Here is a 20,177-nt window from a genome sequence, read left to right on the forward strand (position 1 = left end):
GTGGGTTTGAAGACATCCTCCCTCCCAATTTTTGCATTGAAATCTCCTAGCAGAATTTTCATGTGATACTTGCCAAATGTATCAAATACTGATTCCAATTCTTCATAAAAGCTATCCTTGATATCATCGCTTTTGTCTTCAGTTGGGGCATGAACATTAAGGACAATGATGTCGCACCAACGTCCTTCCAAAATTACGTAAGACAACCTGTCACTAACAAATTCTACTCTCTTAACTGCTGCCCTAATTCTGCTATGAACAAAAAAACCCGTCCCTAGCTGATGATTGTCATTCCCCTTTCCATAGAAAAATGTAAAATTGTCCACTGGGATCGTGCCCTCCCCCTCCCATCGCACTTCCTGCACTGCCACTAAGTCTAACTTATAATTCCCTAATTCCCTACACACTGATTTCAGTGCCCCAGCCCTATAGAGGCTCCTAATGTTCCAGGTACCAAATCTCATGTCCTTTTTCAATTGCCGTGGTCGTGCCAAAGAGTCCGTCCTGATCCGAGGCTTGGTTGATTTTTTCGTAACACATATTTTTTTTTAAAGGTGAAAGGTTGTTAGCCCTACACCCAACCCCCAACCTGGAGGACCAGGGTATCACTCTTAGTCTAGCGCATCTCCTTAGACCTGTCCGGCTTGGGTGACCCTACCATGAGCCGAAGCTCAGGCCGGCATAGCCCTAAGGGTCATTTGAGCACGCAAGCCTCCTCACCCGGCAGATTGCCTTCGACAAGGTGGTGATACCTTCGAGAAGGTCTTCACGTTAATACAAAACTAAAATATCATTATGAATGTGTTTCTTGAAAAAGCTGATAGATCAAGTTGATTCCATTCAGTACCCCCATACCACATTTAGACCCATTTTAATATCATCCTGCCACGGTGGTCTAGCGGTTAGAACGCTGGCCTTGTAATCCTGGGGTCTCGGGTTCGATTCCCGGCGGTGCCCGAATTTATAACTTGTGTTGGGCAAGGCCGTGGTCTAGGCAACACGGAGTTTTCCTCCGTGGCATCCCAACAATTACTCCATTCACACTCAAACAGAAGAAGGCAATGGCAAACCACTTCTGGATCATCTGCCAAGAACGTATATGAACAGGTCCCAGTCCGAGAAAAGGATGGAAGGATCCTGTTCATATGGACCTGTCGTCAGACAGAACACTACAAATAAAATAATCATGTACATCTTCGATACAGTCTCCTTTCTACATATCTCTTTAACAGAAACGGTGCGGCACTGCACAGAATCGGAAGGTTAATAGAAACGTATGGTTGCATACGACACTGAAATGCAGAGAGATGTCAATAACAATTCAGTTCAATTCAATTGACCCCGTCACATCATCTCCCAAAAAAGACCCCTGCATTGCTCACCGCAAAGTTTGAATGATTTTGTCTTGCCATCCACCAAGTAAACGAAAAATACATTTAAGGCAAACTTTTATAAATGGCCGACCGTTGGAGTGCTTTGCCATTTTACTATATTTATCAGTTTTATTGCATTTGGGGTTAATATTGTGTGAGAAATGACAGTGTCGCTCTGTAATGAAGATAGAACGCGCCTTGGGGTGTTCCTTTGTGCTAAGGGTGGACATTTCTATAGTTGTTTACGGTGCATCTAGGGCCAAGGGTCTAGGTTTGGCAGTTTGCAGACATTCTGCTCCTTGAAAGATTCAGTTCTTAAGTTTTATAAGAAAGTGTCTTCCAACTTTCTCAGATTTGTTTTTATGCTTATTTATATATTTTTAATAGATCAAAATGTGGTCTAAAAATTTTATAATGTACTGCTTATTGGTAATGTAAATCGTGTTTGAGAAAATTAAATTTCTCTAAACAAATTTCCAGTTTAGACTGTCATTACCAAATTTGATCGAAATCCATTGAATTATTTTGGAGATGTAACATGCAGATCGACGGCTAGACACGTTTCTCTTTGCAAACTTTGTGCAAATAATGCGTAAAAATGCAACTCAGCATCTCCGTATCTTCTGGCATTGTTTTCAGTTATTTCGTAAACCTTCTATCGGCATTCAAAACAAATTTGTAATGTTTCTTAAAATACGTAATAGGGCTCAGACTCGCACTGCGTGTTCATTTTACCCTTCTCAAAGCTTCCGTGACGTCAGCCCTATCCCCTGCATTGCGCTCTCAAGAGACAACACTGACGTTCATTTTGATAGAGAACAGCCATGTCTTTTTTACCCTGATCTAATGACGTGCATGGTGTAGCATCAGAAGTGACGGATTAATGATGATGTATTGGAGATGATACATAATGACGTGGAAATGATAAAAATACACTCTCGGGATTCAACAGACGGAAACAAATGAAGATCTTGCTCCCATAATTGGTTTCGTCACACATTACACACATACACTCACCCTCTTTCTTCGCTGTTCTTGCCGGAGACTGAAGTCTGTCGTGATCAAGAATGGTATTAGGAAGAATAAATACGTGCATGTCCGGGTAGATCCCGATCTCAGGAAGCTTTTTTCTACTTAACTCTTTTGTAGCACCCAAGACAGCCACCGCAGTAAATGTAAATTTCAACTACCGCGTTTAATGTACACCTACTGACACGTAATATACAGTACGAATGATATCTAAAAAAGAGAAAAATAAATAACAGGCAACTGACTAATTAAGAAGTATACAGTAAATTTATTAATGGACTGAAATGAAGGGAGAAATTAGAAAATAAGTAAAGGAGAATTCTGATCCTGTCAAAGTACAGCAATATGTTTGAATGCTGACTTAAACTGTTGAATCACATTTTCTGTTGCAGGATGCCATTTACCATACAGATTTTTGTGTCGTATTTATTTAGTGTTCACTTATCGATTGCGTCAGTACCTCAGACTACATAACAACAAAGAATAAAATGGTTCGTTAGAAGGATAGAGGCCTGGCTCACACGCCATCACGAACTGGTGTTTAGACACACGGACAGTGATATAGGCCCGTTTACTTAATGAGGAATGGCATGATGATTATGAAAGCTGTTTCATAAAATTACACTATTTTGCCTGGAAGGACTGAGAAAATCAAGAAACAGCATAATCAATATAGCATGCTAAGATTAGAACTTATGACCTCCGAAATGTTGTAGAATCCCAGTCTCATGGTTGGCTCTGGTGAGTTATAATTATGAATGCTTTTACCTTATAACACTTTATACTTAAAACTATAAATAGTTGTGAATAAAATTTTGGCAGCGGTGGGATTCGAACCCACGCCCCCGAAGAGACTGGTGCCTTAAACCAGCGCCTTAGACCGCTCGGCCACGCTACCGACGAACGTTATGTTTAATAGTGCAGTCAGAAATCGCTCGGTTAATACAATCTGTAATGGCTGTAATCTGTTCATTATCTCTAAAACAGAACTGCGGGAAGGCAATAAGTAAGCACGCTTGTAGGCTCAAATAAGGAGAGATGTCGCGTGAGGAAAAAAGAAAGACATTGAACTGCAATTCATAACATAAAATACGTGATCTAGTTATTTAAGAATACAAATAAATATTCGAATGTGTCCAACAAAGTTTATCACTATACGGAAATTATTATTAATAGAAGCGTTTCATCCTTAAAGGGTCATTATCAGTCTTAATGATATTGGTTTAACAATCATGTACAAGATGCACTTATTTAACAGTGTTTGTGAATAACATTCACAAGTAAAGTGCTTAAACTTAAGAATTGCATAATTAAACCACAAAAGTGTAATTGGAATGACATGATAATGGCCTCCATGTGTTCTTTCCCGATGTGTGTCATAGAGGTTACACTGAGACGATTCAACGTAGCAGAAAATTGTCGGTGAAAACGATTTGTAGAAATGCATTATTAAAATATGTAATTATTAAAACATTAAATAATTTAAAAGTAGAACAAGAGGATTCCTTTTAAACTGTCAGCTTATCAAATAATACACAAAATGGTAATTACTCTTAAAACAGTTATCTTGAGAACACGTTTAAAATTAATTTAGTTATTAATTATTAGGCATAGAACTCATTAAACAGATACGTTGTTTTGATTGATCGCACAATATTTTTAACATTGCTCAACAGATAAAGCAGACCGATTGGTTAACTAATAAGAATTCGAAAGGTATGGAGTTTCCAGTCATAAAATAACAGCAATCTTACTGATTTAAATAAATAAATATATATATGTAATATGTCGAATTCCTTTACTTCAACGATATTCTTTATGTTTATAGGCTATCTCATCTCGTGGATTTTACCTATCTTCTTGGTTTATAATCCTGTAGTGTTTCAGACAGACCGTTGTTTTATAATATGCTCGTCTTAGTGATAGAATCCAGTCCTGGGCTTATAAAATATATGCACGTGATAAAGAAAGCAGTTCCAATTCTCGACAGCATTGACACGTAAAACAGTTTATTACATCACCGTCAGAAACTTTTAGACACACTGTTCTTTTTTGTCAATATTGTTTAATGTGACACTTAAATCGTGAACAAATATGTACTGTAATATAAAGGTCTATTCAGTGAATTACGTTAACGTTCTTTGTCGTGTATTTCGATAAATAATGTAATAAAATTATGGAAATTGACTGCTTTCTCTATATCGGAAGAAAGAAAAATAAATGAACGCCAACTGTCATTTCAATCATGCTTTACTGCCAGGCCAGCTGCTTTGCCGAAGATCTGTTCTCGCTACCTAGGAGTCAGAAAGGTTTTTTTCGTTAAATATTAACAGTATTAAAAATATTTCATGTAAAAATTGTAGAGGTTAATCAGTTAAGTTTGTATGTGTCATGTACATACGTTTTATCTCTTTATGAGATAACAGATAAGATCGATTTGAACTTTGTGTGAAATTGTATTGGATCGGTACGAATGAAGGTTCAGTGCAATCCACCCACCAACAACCAGTTTGTTTGGAATCCGATCTGTAGTTTCGGAGATGAAACGTTTGGTCGTACAAAAGAAAACATCGCTATTATGTGTTAATTTGTATGCATTTAATGCAGATAATGCGTAAAAATATTCTCCCTGGCGGTCTCATTATATATAAGGCACAAAAGAAACCTTACGTCGTTTGTAAGTTCTTTCTAGAACGTCTTGTTTTACAACACGCTACAGATCTTCAGCCCCTGTCGTAAAGTTTAAAGACGGTGGTGTGTTGCTATTATTATGATGCCAGTAAAATGCCTGTCAAGAATGATGGGAGAATTTAAAGTAGTAAACACACAGAGTCATAAAATATTCCGTGCAGCCCAAAACCCCTTTTCAGAAAATGACGATTAATCAAGCGACCGAGTTACCAACTGTTATTATCACGTTTGATTTTATTCCGACATTATCTACTAACCTTCTAACTGGCTCCTAGAAGGAAGTGGAGGTCTCCGACGTGCGGACGGAGGTACAGAAGAGAGAAATAGTCCTTGCGTCTCCGTTTAGCCGTGGATGCAATAATCCCAGAGGCGAGAAGGGAAACCGGTGGATTAGTCGTAGCTTGACTTGGGATTAATACAGAGTGGGGTAGGTGAGACGACTTGGCTGGCGTGTTGGGAATTGCTAGCACTTGGGGGAATAATATGCAATGACATTTCAAACATCTTATATTGTCCGGACCGAATCTCTTGTTCGTCAGCCCGAACACAATTCTCTGTGAAAGTGAAAGAAAGCAAATACAGAAAAGAGAAAGATGGCGATGGAGAGCAATTGATAATTCGTTTGTTGACGACGCTTTATCGCATACGCTGTTTATTTAACGTTGGCGGTAGGGTGGATTGTGAAATGTATTGGAAAGGCTATGTGAAGAAGTGATCGTGGCTTATTTTGAGGAAAGATCTTATATTTTCCTGAAACGATTAAGAAAAACCACGAACAACTTGATCCGGGAAAATCAGTCTATATGTCAAGCTTCGAACCTGGGACCTCTCGAATACGATGAATAAATATTACCGGCAACCTTTGAAGAGGAAGGGAGAGGTGAAAAGAAATACAGAAAAAGAGAAAGAACAAAAAGATATAGAAAAAAACTAAGAAAGAAGTATATATATACTGAAGAAGAATGAGAAAGAAAGAATGAGCGCTAAATAAGAGAGAAAAACATAAATATGTGGGGAGGGAAAGTACAGTAACTGAGAAAGGCTAGGAAATTGGTTTTGTATGGCGTTACAGTCTCGCCAATGGATCTTTTGGAGCAGTAGTCGCTGATTTTTCCGTACGTACGTTAATTGAAAGTAGCGGATAAATAAAACCAAATGCCGAAGTTGGCAAAACTGGATGTAAATGATATTCGCCGTTGATCAGATATTTCTATACAACCGTTTAAAGTCGTGGATGTCGATCAAGGGGGGGGGGGGGGAGTCTGGTGGTCGCTTACCAACAGTTTGACTATAAAGGTACAATTTGGCTGCACGCGACAGAGACAAGCGACCGAGGCAGGCGACAGAGACGGGAGACGGACACATCGCAGCTTGTCGCCACACACTTTTGAGGTGACGACCGAGACATGCGTCAAAGTGTTTGTTTTCTTTGTTTTGTTGAGACATACGTGCACATATTCTGTAAAAAATGAGTACAAAAATGCTTCTAAAAAGGTTACTCGAAGAAGAAGATGATGTGTTCCTGTGTTATTTGTTGCGAAGGAAACAAAGAAAACCTATGAGTTCAATATTCAAAACCAGACGTGAAGAAGGATCTTTCTGTCGGTGGTCAGTGGTCGGTTTTCTGCTACTAATTCTACCAATTGCTCATCTTGGTCACCAGTAAATTTAATTTCTGCCATTATTTTACTCAACAACACACGTGCTGCCTGAGCCCGTCGCGAGACACTACTGGTCCGAGAGCGGTCTCCTGTGCTTTGTCTCTGTCGCCTGTATTTGTCTCGCGTTCGTAATTGTACTTCATACGAGTGTACAGAGAGCAGACAGGAAGCGACCAGTCTCGGTCTCGTAACTCTGTCGCCTGCCTCGGTCGCTTGTCTCTGTCGCGTGCAGCCAAATTGTACCTTAAAACAGTGTTGGGCCACTAAGTCGTCTCTCCAAGTTACGGATTTTATTTTATTTAGTGTTCTGTCTGACGACAGGTCCATATGAACAGGATCCTTCCATCCTTTTCTCGGACTGGGACCTGTTCATATACGTTCTTGGCAGATGATCCAGAAGTGGTTTGCCATTGCCTTCTTCTGTGTGTGAATGGAGTAATTGTTGGGATGCCACGGAGGAAAACTCCGTGTTGCCTAGACCACGGCCTATTCATTATTTATTAAACCTTAATATTCGAAAATGTTACGGCATGTATATCAGTCCCCAGATGATAAATTCGTGTACCTGTACCACAGCTGAAATGTTTTTTTTTTAGATTTTAGTCATTGCTAATGCCTCGTTGAAGTCAGTAATCATGACAAGACCGAGCAAAAAGTTAATCAACATGTACCTAAGTGACGCCGAACAGTCGCTAGACTTAGCAGCAGTAAGAGCGAATCTCGTCCGGAAGCCAACTGTCCTTGACTGACATTTTCAGTAGTTCCATTAACTTCTCCAGGCAATGCCAAGACACGACCTTAAAATAGACCATAATCACTTCCTTCCACATCCCTTCCGATTTATATCTCAGCGTTCCTCGCACAAATTGCGTAGCGAGAATGCATTATGGGCTAGTATGTGTCCGTCCGTCCGTCCGTCCGTCAATCTGTTCGGTCTATTCAAACTGAGAACCACTGGACGGTTGAGGAAAATCGTGAGGTAGACATTGAGGTGCTGCGATCTGGTGGCCAGAGTTGGAACCATCGAACAATTGTTTAGTACTTTAATTTATTTTCTGGGGGTGATAAATTACAAAACAATGATGAACTAATCGCAGTCATTTCATCGTAACAACAATTTCAGTCCATTAAAAACTTCATCGCAACCCCATTACCTTATAGGCCTACAATCTGTGCAGGGGAACTTCCTTCGAAGGTAAAGCTGACCTGTAAATTTCATTTGTTGCCGAGGTTAAGAATGCGTGGAGCTCTTGTCCGTATTTTCCCCCATACGCCTTTATGATGGTATACCCCTGCAACTTTGCTTTGCCTTGCCTACAATTTAGTCTGTATACACAACGATGTCGGCAGTTGACAGTTTAAAAAAATGGCTGAATAAAAATCCGAATCTTTGTCGAGATACTCTGAGAATCAGTATCCTCTTACGTCAGTTTTGAATTTAATATTTCCCGCTGACATTTTGGAGCGCCCTTTTAGGGTTATTTTTCCGTTTCGTTTCACATCTCTTCAGGGTGTGTTATCTTACGTCTCCACAACTCTCTCGTTTTGTGTGCACTCAGACGAAAGGAATAACAAGTAACAACATTGACAGAAACAGTCGCGAAAATTCATCTCTGCCAGTGGACTCCTTAATAAAGCAGTTCGCAATCTTTTGTCTTCCTGTTTGCCACCTAAAAACGTAGAGATTAAAATATAGACATCTAAAATTGTACCTGTTGTCTTTGTATGGGTGTAAGACGAGGCATTATATTAACCATTTGAAGCCAAACTCGTCTAAATAAAATTTAATAAAATTCAAGCGGTTAACGCATAACCCATAAACACAAAGTGCATTAGTAACTGATTATATTAAAGCAGACGGTACATATACTTACCGCTGGGCTTCACGGGGTTAAGGGAAGAACACAGGTCGAGGGTGTCTCAGAACAGGGTTCTAAGGGGGGTATTTAAATCTAACAAGAGTGATAAAGCCACAAAAGGTCGGAAAAAATTATAATTTTCACCAAATATTATTAAGATAATTAAATCAGACAACTTTACATTGCTTCCAGGTGGTTTGTTTCTGTAACGTTGGCAACCCTTTGAAAACGTTGCGTTTCTGTGCTGTCCAGGGTGTTGTTATTGTTTTGTCTGCAAGAGGGTGCCTGTAGTTGCCAGGGTAACCCGGTACGGGGCTGTTGCGTGCGTGCAGTCTTTCTGTGGGGTTGCTACTGTTGGGGGGTGAATGTGAGGGAGGGTTGCAACCTGAGGCAGTCACCCCGACGGAATGTTTCTCCTGCCAAACCTTTCTGGCTACTGATCTTATAAATAATTCCACATAATACCGATACAGCTTCTGTGCTTCGACATACTGAGCTTTTGTTTTGTTCACTGCACTGTGGTAACTATGCATGCCTTACCGTTCAATAACTCGTCATCTCGTCCACGTGCTGTAGTTACTAGTTTTATTTGATTCTCAGAAGTTGCAGCTCCAGACTGTTTTTCTCAGCATCATTAACGGAAGAAATCTTCCACTGAAGATGCGAACCGGATGTCTAATTAATTGGTTGGTCTAAACGTGTAACTAGATTGAGAGAAAGATGTTTCGGAAACACGTCTAATTCATCATGGTCTTCTGTCCATAAATGATAGGAACTGTTTACGAAAGCGATTTAGATTAAATTCGGGTATCATAAACCTACATTACGCTTTGTTGAACCCTTTTGCTTTCTATTTTAGTTTAATTTGAACTGCTATTTCACAAACGAAACTTTATATTTTATATTTTGGTGGAACCTGATGTTTGGCATACATGATCACGTGTTGAATTTCAGCTAATTCATTTCGTTTCAACACCAACTTACTTTAAGGACGTAAATAAGTTTCTGGGTGCAGCTAGATAAATATTCAAGTGACAAGTTGCATAACGAGGATTTTCAGAATTTTCTCTGTTTACGAAATATTATTAGGATGATTAAATCAAGGACGACGAGATGGGCGGGTCGTGTAGGACTCATCTGAGAAATGTAGACGGGAGGTTGATATGAAAACCGATCTTAAGAAAACTGGGTTTGAAGTGGATTTGTCTGGCACAAGACAGGGACTGATGAAGTGCTCTTGTGGACACGGTAATGAATATTCTGGCTCCATAAATGACGTGGACTTTCTCGATTAACTGAGCGATTATTAGCTCCTCGAGAACGGCCGTTCTCCATGGAATTGGTGGTAAATACATGCAGGGATTGGCGTAGAAGTTCTACTGAGTCTGTAGGCTCGACTGACTTTAAGTGGGTCTACAGGACTGTTACTCATCTATTCAAGACGTTTCATCATTGAAGCCAAGAGAAAGTCACCAAAGTCTATCTTGAGACAGTTAAGCACAGCCGTGACTCCATAGGCTGTTTGGTTCTTCAAGACGCATTTTCCTATTATCCATTTGCCTTCGCCTTGGACCCCTAGACGGTCTCCTGCTTCGAGATTTTTCAAGCAGTGTCTGTGTGCATTTTGATTTGTGTCTATCTAATCCTTGTCGTAATAATGTGACGAAGTTCACAAATTACAAAACTTTTCATTATATAATTTTTGTTACCTGTAGAGTGCATCTTGGGTCTTTCGCTGCATTCAGATTGTTATTACCACAAAACTAAGAATCACTGTGGTCTCAAAACCCAAAGGTTTAGCACCGTTAATATAGCATCCTGCCCTCGATTGTGCTTTGTCTACAAACCATAGATCTCATTCATAATACGTGTCCTCTTGTGAGTGTGCACTACACGGACAAAATAACCCTTTTATCACACCGGTGAAAGACGTCGAATCTATATTTCAGGTGCAAGAGTTTCGGCACAGCGAAGAGAGGAGAGGTTTGCCGAATTCCTGGATGCTCTGTCTCTCCTGCAGCCCCCGGCACACCCACCCCCATTCGACTCCCCCAGTTCCAAGGGGATACGTTCAGGCAGTTCGTCAACTACGTTTACACAGGGAAGGTAGTAGAGACCTCTGACGGTTTTCGTTTTTCAAAGTGTTTTCCGACTGTAGCAGGCGTCACCAAATCGTATATTTCAAGGCCACGGAAGGAATTTACTCTCCTCATCATTTATCTGTGCTACGCTACGAGTTCTGTACTGTCTTCACTCGCTTGGGCTCCGCTGTTCTTGGTGGAACGTTGTACGATTTGCTGTGACCTTGAAGAATGCAATTTGGTGACGGACACTTTTATTCAGTAACATGAAAGATCTGTCCCTGGTTCCTTCGTCTAGAATTATGCGATTTTCCCCTGTTGTGTTGTCAGATCATACTACAGGACAGTGGAGTGTTTGAGATGTTTAATCTCGCCCAAGAACTCGGTGTGGAGGAGTTGCGAGCCGCGTGTGAAGACCACGTCACCTCTGCATTGTCCATCCTCAATGCCTGCACTTTACTGGCCGCCGCAATGGATATTCAGGACCGTGCAATCGGTAAATACCACATTTTGTTATAACTTTACGAAATACGGGTCAGTATCTGCGCACAATATTTTGTCCGCCAGAACTAGACTTTGTTCCCTGTTTGTATTGGTGTAGACCTCTAATCCGTGACAGAATATAGAAAATATTAGGGAGTTCTGGAACAGTGCTTCAAAATCTACCACAAACGCGTCCTGACCCATTCCTCCCACTTCGTATTTCCCCTCTCACATCTTATTTCGCGCTATATACCACGCCAACTGAGACGCGATCACAAGCTAAAGGAGCGAATGGTTAGCGAAACATTGTGTTTTACTTCATCAGCATGCTAGCAACAGCTTGCTACTGTCGCATTCATAAACATGGCAGCATCCAGTTGTAAATCAAATTTAGTGTGTTCCAAAACATAAAAGGAACTTTGATCACGAAACGCTTCTGAAAAAAAAATTAAATTACAGTATTTTAAGCAAACTTGGCTGCTGTTGACGTTTGTTATAGAAGGAAGCCCAGTGGCAGAAATACATACATTTTACTTAGGAAAACTGATCTGGTCACAGAAAACAGGATAATAATAGAATTGATCAGAAATGGAAGGAGTTAATCTGGTCCAAGTGTGGCTGGTTCATGTGAACATGGCTTTGAAACTTCGGGTTCCATAAGACGCGGTGAATTTATTGGCCTGTACAGAGCTACTAACGGACTGTACTCGTCTTTGTTGGGGTATTACGATGTACTTTCCAGAACTGACAACAGGTTCTGTCTGATTTCAAGGATACAATCAGTTTCATTACTGTGTTACTAGGTGGCAATATATCATTGCCTATTGTAATGTTATCAGCAACATGTTTGCTCACAAAATTTCAATGTAGTTTCTAGTAATGACACCAGTGACGCTATGTGTCTGATTTTATGAATGAACTCATAGTTCTATCGCTCTTCTACTAGGTGGTGTTATTGCATAGCCTTTTGTTGCAATGTCGCCAACAACATTTAATTATATTGTAAAAAGTCTGTAATTTCTGTATACAGCATTCATATAATTAATAAACGATATTAGACTACAATAATAATAATTGGTACCGGACATTATATTTAAAATAAAAGTTAAGGTGAATGAAAATTTGTTATATTGGCATTGCGTTTATTCGCCATTTTGAAAGGACGCCGGAAGAAGCTGATGTGTAGTAGAGGTTATCTGTAATCGAAGGTTGCGTTAACGTTGAAAAGAACTGCTTCAAATTGCAATCCAGAGCAAAAGAGAAAAGCGAGATGGCGTACAAAGGACCGCAGAAAGTTCAAAAGGTGATGGTACAACCTATCAACCTCATCTTCAGATATCTACAGACCAGATCACGCGTTCAAGTTTGGTTGTATGAGAACGTGAATCTTCGCCTGGAGGGTCACATTGTTGGTTTCGACGAATACATGAACTTGGTACTGGATGATGCTGAAGAATTTCACATGAGGACAAAAAACAGGAAGACTTTAGGTCGGCTGATGCTGAAGGGTGACAATATTACACTCATCCAGAATGTCAATCCTCAAGCAATGACTTCCACGTGAATGTAGTGAAGAGTGGAACTTTCATTCAAGTCCAGTGGTGTGAAAGAGTATGCAATGATTTAGGCTATATCCATATTAATTTTATTGACGTAAACATTTTGGCTCCGATAGTGTTTGTTTTACTCTGTATAATTTTTGGTAGCAAGTGGTGACAAAGAACTTTGTTGAGAATGCGGTGTTTCTGTAAATGCCTTGCCACGAGGATAACATTCTGTTGTGATTGTGTTTTTGAAATGTCATCATTTGTTCTGCCCTGAAATATTGTACAAGGAGATTTCCACAGGTCACAAAATTCCATACCATATAAATATTTTATAACAGGAATTGAGTTACAACTTTATTTGATATTTCACAGACTATAAATAACTGCCCCATGCCAACTTAATCATTTCATTGAATTTTCGTGTATGTGGGTTGTCTTTCCATTTTATAGTACATGGCTTTATAGAATTTTTATTTACAATAACAGTTATATTTGGTAAATTATAATGGTTTGTGTGTGATTTCAGTGACAGGTTATAATGGTATTTGGTCTGTTAACCTGTATTAAAAAATACAGTTTCATGTTTTGATGCTTGTTTGTTCTGTATTTAAATGTGAGGAGATCTCATAGAAATGTACAATTAACATGACATGTAGCATAGCTTGTCTTCCTCTGCATTCTTCTGTAACAGCATTCTTTTGGAGAGGTGGAATGTGTGCAGGAATGTGATGTTTAGCAATAAATTAGCCTCCCCAGTATACCAGTCTGATATACAGGAGTGGCTGGACAGTGATTTTTCACTTTGTCAGTTATAATGGTTATGTGATATATGTATTTCTGAAATGAAAGTAACGCTGGTTGTTACATTCTGTTGTCTGACATACATGAAGTAATTAATGTAATTTACAAATTATTATTATTTTGAGGTGAGGAACATATAGCTGTTCATTAAACATTGATCTTTTGTACCAAGTGTTGAATTAAGTTTTGTACACCAGTTAGCGACATGTAAAGAATTTGATCAGAATGATGCCTCAAAACAAATTTTAGTTTTCTGTACTAAAGTTAGGTTAAATTTTGGGATCGAGTAGTAATTATGGTTCAAAAGTAATGTTTCTCTACTTCTGTGTAATGCAACAAGGATACAAGGTATTTTTTATTTATCATATTTATTTTTGATGTACTAATTCAGTCTGAGTCAACCTCTGTTTGATGGACCCCACAGATGGAAAATGTTTTGTCTTTATAGTCTCCACTTCAGACAACTTTGAAACAAGCATTGAAAGTACATGAAGTTGGCATAGTGCATCCCACTCCTATGCTCCTATGGCTCTCAGATGTCCCCTTCCTGTGAAATATACCCATGTTATCTTCTGCATTGTTACTGACTGAATGTAGATTGTTGATAACAGGTATTAAAGGGGTTTCAGAAGGCTGAACTAGAATAATTAATTTAATTTAAAGTAAAAGTGTGGTTTATGGTGATGCCTTCCTTCATTGCTTTGATGAAAAGAAATTTTTATAAAGTAATCACGCTACAGCTGCTTCTGATGGTCATAGGTAAAGCAAACTGTGCAGGGAAGGGTTGGTTAGCATAATACTAAACACGTGTAATGAACATGAGAAGCCAACAATGAATGAACACAATATAAATAAAATGTTGGTAACAGAAGGTCTTCGGTAGATTGCAGAAGGCAGACTTTCAACAGTTGACCCTTTCTGGAGGGTAAAGACTTTTTAGATATTTTTAGGAAATAAAGCCATGCTGTAATTTAGGCAGGCAGATGCTGCTTGGAGATCTGGGTGCAGTGCTGTATGACTTCAGGTAAGATGTGTGGTGGACAAAGTGCCACTGGAGTTGGTATATCTCCATATTATTTGATTTTCTCCTAATCACCATTTTACCATTGCTCCATACTCTCTTATCACTGACTCACAGGTGTGTGATAGCCATTGACCAAGCAGCACATTATGGTACCCTCAATTCTATGATAAGTGCTTCAGCTCTAACCTGACACTTGACTGGTCTTTGAAGAAAGGTGGTATGTAGATTTTTGAACTAGTAGATCCATGGATAACATGGGAAAAACAGTAAAGAATTTGAGAACATTACATTTGGAAAATGCCATTCAGTCCAAAATAGAAAATATTATTTTATCTATTGTTTTATGTGGGAAGTATATAGACTGAAGGTGTTTTAAGCAAAATGTTGATAAGGATATATGGGTGTAAGAAAATTTAAAGTAAAAGGGGGACACAGGAATGTGTGCCAAATGTTAAGAGTGATGACATCAAGGTGAATGAGATGGTGGGACACAGCATGCATGGGGTAATGAAAAATGCCTTATAAACTTGAACATATACAGTATGTTCAATATTAACACTAATATAGAGTACTGTACCTCAGTTCTTTACCATCACCACAAAGGATCACTACATTCTTAAACTAAGGGACATTGGTAAATAAGCATCCCTCATGTATGCATAGCAAATCAATATGAAAATATTTTCACTTTGACTCAATAAATTGAGCGCAAGTGTGAAGGTAATGGTAACAAAAATCTAACAGTTATTTCAAATTGGTATGATGCTCATTGGATAGAAGAGTTTTGAGACACAACAAGTACCACTTGTCTATTTTTCTAGAAATTTTTGATTATTGTTTTCCTTAAGTCATTTTCACATTTGTGGGTTGACTTTTGCACAGGAGTCTCCAGCTGTTCCTGTCTATATCTTATGTTACACATTTTTCTTTATGCATAAATGTAAGATGACCCTGTGTTTTCTGAATACAAATAAAATTAAAAGAATGGTATAGTAAATGTGATAGTATATTAATTTATCATGTATAATCTATTGTTAACCTGCATGTTTGTTTGCTTGCTTCAAAATCTGAAGGGCAATACTGATAATACCAGAGCTCACCATTGCACACTATTCTGAACTAGTTTATTCCACTTCCCATCCTTACAACCTATTTTTGTAAACATATGAAAATTTATTATTTCCATTTGAATTTTATAGAACTTTGAAATAAATAAATACTCAAACAAATGATGGTACAAAGTAGCAGAAGGTGGAATGACACAAAAAAGGCAACGTCTTCTCATCTGATAAAATCATAGCCTTGTTGAAAATTAAGTGATTTTAATAACTGTGTCAGGTATGTATTGTTTAGCAAGCATATATGTTTCAGGTGGGAAAGGAACCAAATCATTTGTGGATCGCTGTATTTCTTATGTTGGTGAGAATGCTATTGAGTGTGTCAAGACAAACTCTTTCCTGAATCTTCCCAAAGATGCACTTGTGAAGCTGATCTCTTCAGATTGTGTATGTTTGAAGTTTTACTTTTTCTCTTTACATTTTCACACAGAAATAATGTGACGTATCTATGTTTGCCTCCATTTTGGGGGAAGATGGAGAAAGCGAGCATGATGTAAAATTGCATAACTTTGTTTTGCTGCTTGTAATATGTTATCTCTTACTTACTGAGGAATATGACAATCTTATTTTAAGTTCATTTTCAGCCTTCTGGAATAATCTGGTGTGGAAATTGTTGTCAGTCCTTCTCAATGGCTGCTCTTGGATTATAATTTCAAAATTCATATACAAAGTGTATGACTGTGTACACTTCTGTAAACAACACTGTTCTTCAAACAAAATAACAGAAGGTCTGTTCCTACTTCTGACATGGGTACAGCAAAACTCAACAGGTCAACAGACAGCATGCTACTGATACATTGTTGCCAATCACTTCAACAGACTACTGTAGTGTACTTTATAGTAATATGCATGCTCAAATGGTCATTAAAGTTACAGACAGACACTCTGCTTAGTTCTTGTAACATATTTCATTGTTAACTAACTTTTATTTTAATATGATTGAAATTGTGAGATTTTTTATGAAAACTTCTTATTTCTGGTATATTCTTATCGTGCTTTTAAACTATGACGCTTCTCAACCTTTCTGAATTTGACACATTTTAAAACGACTTTCTTTCACTCATAATCACTTGATTAATTTACCTACAAAGTTCTGCAGACTCTTCTTGAATCACTCTGTACATGCAGAAAAAGTGATGAACAAGGGTAATGGATTCAAATAATTCCTCCAATTGTTAAATCATTCTAAAATAAGGAAGTGAGTTGGCCATTGAGTGACCAGAAACTTAGGAGTGTAGTTGATGAGTGCTGATAAAACTTGTATTCCTTCCTTCTGTACATTTTTCAAAGTGATGGGAACTTGAATATGGTAATTTACCAGTACAGTAATTATAGCTCATCATATCTGTTTTAAACTATATTTTTTCCTAATTGTAGTATGCCTTTTCAATCTTTTAATTATTTAAAAATTACCGGATTGCCTAAAATATTTTATTGTAGGAGAGAAAGAAGGTACAGTACATATAAACTTTATGAATTTTTGTTGACATTTTGGTTTGTATATCATGCTGCTACAGTTGGCTTTAGAAGAGGAAGATGTGTGGAGGGCAGTCCTCAGTTGGGCTAAGTACCAGGCTGGTGTCACTCAGCCCACAGCCCACTGGGCAGAAGAGGAACGGGTTCGGGTGTGTCAGAATCTTGCTGGAGTCATCAACCATGTGCGATTGTTACTCATAGGTGTGTGAAGTAATGTTACTTGAATGCTTTATGGTCCGATGACACTTCTGTGTCAGACCTTTGCTGTGCATTACAAGAAGACCACATCTTCAGAAAGTGCTGGATTTTAATGCAATTTTTGCATGTCAAATTTTGTTAGTCCTTGCCTGCTTGGTGTGATGTCTCCTTGGGTTGCAGATGGATTTTCTGTGGTATATTTATTCTAGTAAGTACCTTAAGGGAGTTGCATGAAATTGTTTAATCCTAATTGAAAGCCATTTTATGATAGTGTGAAACATTGTCAAACTCAAATGCAGAGATTGGCTCCTTGACTACAAATGTATGAAAATTAAACTCTAGTTATGTATTTATGATGAAAACAGATGTAACAGTTAAACCTCTGAATTTACCGAGATTTTAATCTTCTAGACAGTCAAGTGTTTGCTGAAGAAGTTGAACCAACAGGAGCAGTGCCTATGGAGCTCTCTCTGGAACGTTATCGCTATGCAGCTCTGCCCAACAAATTCCGTGAGAATTCAGAAGACAAACGATTACAGCCCCGTGTCTCCCTCAAACTATTTCCTGGTTCTCAGATACTTGTGCAGGTAATGACTAAATGTGTCATTTATCAGAATAAAAAATAAATAGACTGAAAGTTCTATTAATGGAGTTTTGAGATACCAAATTTGTCAAGTTTATTTTGTGGTGGTTTTAATAAACATTGTGTTTCTGTTTCAGTTTGTATGGCATTACTTCAAAACAATGGATAGTGTCCAATATAGTATTCATATAATAATCGAACTACTGATACACTTTGGAAAATAAATTTTGTTCTTAAATTCCAGGAGAAGACTTGTTATCAGCGTGTTCTGAACACTTGGTATGGGAGTTCAAAACAGGTTTGGCGGCTGGTGTACCGAGCATCAAGTCATGGTTATTCTGCTGAATCATTTCACAGATATTGTGATGGAGTAGCCCCTACATATGTAATAGCAATGGTTAGTATTTTGGGGTTATTTAATGATGCTTCTTCAACTGCATAGATTACACAGCGTCAAATGGTAGCATTGTTGAAGGAAATGGTTTATTTTAGGCTTGGTGGGACTGAAGAAAATGCTGAGAAACCTCAGTCAGATTAGCCAATCTCTGGGGCAAAATTCAAACCCATACCTTCCTGGATACAAAACAGGAGTGCCAATCACCCAAGTATGATTTGTGGTTTATTGGTTAATATTAAGCCTCATCTGAAATATTTTCTGATATGAAATGCAGAATTGAGGTTATTATGATGAAATGTGTTTACATAGTGCTATGTGGATCATAATCAATTCCAATATTGTCTAATCACTTATTTCATATACATCTGGAAAGATTTCATTAAAGTGTGATTTAAGTTAAAGGGTCTCATATCAATGGAATTCAGATATTGTGGATCAAGGAAGCATTAAAAAAAATTACTCTTTGCAAATATAATTATGCATGAGAGGAAGGGTATTTTAAAGAAATAGATTTTGAAAATATGGACTGGGTTGTAGTGGTCCAGGTTAGGTTCCAGTAGTTGGCATTTATGTCCTCCTTTTCTCCGTGCAGCTGCCTAGAAAAAACCGATGAAGTATGAAACTTTTCTAGAGGTAAATACAATTTTTATAGATCTGATTTAGTGTGTACAGTGATCTGTTTCAGTATTTTGTAGTAAATTCCATCATTTCAGGGAGCCCGAGGTGAGATCTGTGGAGGATTCAGTGATGTGCCTTGGGGAAAGACGAATACTAAGGGACACTACATTCCATCAGAGAAGGCCTTCTTGTTTACTCTGAGTAATAATCAGGACATGCCTCCTACCAAATATGACATTGTGAAGAAAATGTTTGCTATATGCTATCATCCTGAGTAAGTTTCCAGAATGTTCACATCACTGTCTTGATAGTTGATGATCTCAGCTTGATCAATAAAGAAACTTCCCTTTTCCTTTGCATCCTACCAATAGTACCAAGGACTCTTCTCACAAGAGTAAAAGGGCCTGGGTGTGAAACTGAATACTAATTCCCATCTAATACTGCTGTATGTCTTTATGGTATTATGCTTGAATTCAAGAAGAGTATTAATCTTTGAGATTCACCTGATCAGATGTGTTAACCTATCTTTCGCAGCTGTGGACCAATATTTGGAGCAGGAGCTGATCTGCTAATAGCAAGCAATTGCAACACCAACATGGACAGCTACTCGAATCTACCCCACTCATATGATGGGGAAAATGCCTCGTGCAGCATCCTGATGGGAGATTATAACTTCTCTGTTGTTGACTATGAAGTGTTCACACCTGTGGGTGGTAAATAGGAGATGGTGCTTTGTAGGGGACAGCTGAAGTCTTAAAGCATTGACAGTGTTCAGCATGGTGTACCAGGTTGATTCAATGGTATTTCAGAGACACTGCCATGATTATAATCAAAATGAAGGGACTGTGGTAGATCTTTCTTGTAATTTTCTATTTTTTATTTTGCATGTTTTTGTTTTAATTTGAGTAACACATAGAAATTACATATCTGTAGCTTGTAGAGACTAAATAAGGGTGCTAAATATTACAATGTATTTTTAGCTTACTCTCTAAACACATGGAAAATGGTAACATATCAATAAAAATATATTTTCAGTGTTTTCTTTAAACTGATCTGTATTCAGCAGAACATCCAATGAAGGCCCAATACCTCAGCTTAGCAGTTAGCACTGGAGCTTATAGACTGGCTGACATGATTGATATTTTTATGTAGTTTTCCTAAGCCCCTTCAAATAAAATGCTTGAGACTTTAAAAAAACCATGGTTGTTTTCTTTCACATCTTACACCATCTCATTATT

The 20,177-nt window shown here is 38.2% G+C and overlaps 2 protein-coding genes and 1 non-coding gene across 12 annotated transcripts in view; 2 read left to right on the forward strand and 1 right to left on the reverse strand.

The window, feature by feature from the left end:
• The window catches only part of LOC110836395 (serine-enriched protein), a 201,857-nt gene extending 181,870 nt beyond the window's left edge, over positions 1-19,987 (forward strand). For all 10 annotated transcript variants that reach the window (XM_087357065.1, XM_087357061.1, XM_087357060.1 and 7 more), the window contains 8 exons: positions 10,563-10,719; positions 11,025-11,190; positions 15,921-16,054; positions 17,185-17,344; positions 17,753-17,928; positions 18,169-18,321; positions 19,035-19,213; positions 19,474-19,987. In XM_087357065.1, the coding sequence (XP_087213191.1) occupies positions 10,563-10,719; positions 11,025-11,190; positions 15,921-16,054; positions 17,185-17,344; positions 17,753-17,928; positions 18,169-18,321; positions 19,035-19,213; positions 19,474-19,660 (1,312 nt within the window). In that variant the 3' untranslated portion in view covers positions 19,661-19,987. The remainder of the gene's footprint in view (positions 1-10,562; positions 10,720-11,024; positions 11,191-15,920; positions 16,055-17,184; positions 17,345-17,752; positions 17,929-18,168; positions 18,322-19,034; positions 19,214-19,473) is intronic.
• On the reverse strand, positions 3,219-3,300 carry TRNAL-AAG (transfer RNA leucine (anticodon AAG)). Its single transcript has one exon. It is a non-coding gene; the product is annotated as a tRNA-Leu (tRNA).
• On the forward strand, positions 12,233-13,065 carry SmE (Small ribonucleoprotein particle protein SmE). The gene has a single exon (XM_087357072.1). It carries the CDS (start codon positions 12,448-12,450, stop codon positions 12,739-12,741), a length of 294 nt encoding a protein of 97 aa, XP_087213198.1. The 5' UTR covers positions 12,233-12,447; the 3' UTR covers positions 12,742-13,065.
• Positions 19,988-20,177: the final 190 nt, after the last annotated feature.

This window comes from Zootermopsis nevadensis, unplaced genomic scaffold (genome assembly GCF_977971745.1).
Source record: "Zootermopsis nevadensis isolate Lab colony 2312 unplaced genomic scaffold, Znev_1.0 Znev_ptg000028l, whole genome shotgun sequence".
Lineage (NCBI taxonomy): Eukaryota > Metazoa > Arthropoda > Insecta > Blattodea > Termopsidae > Zootermopsis > Zootermopsis nevadensis.

Excerpts from the sequence above, each read along its gene's own strand:
- SmE (XM_087357072.1), top strand. The coding sequence starts at position 12,448 with ATGGCGTACAAAGGACCGCAGAAAGTTCAAAAGGTGATGGTACAACCT.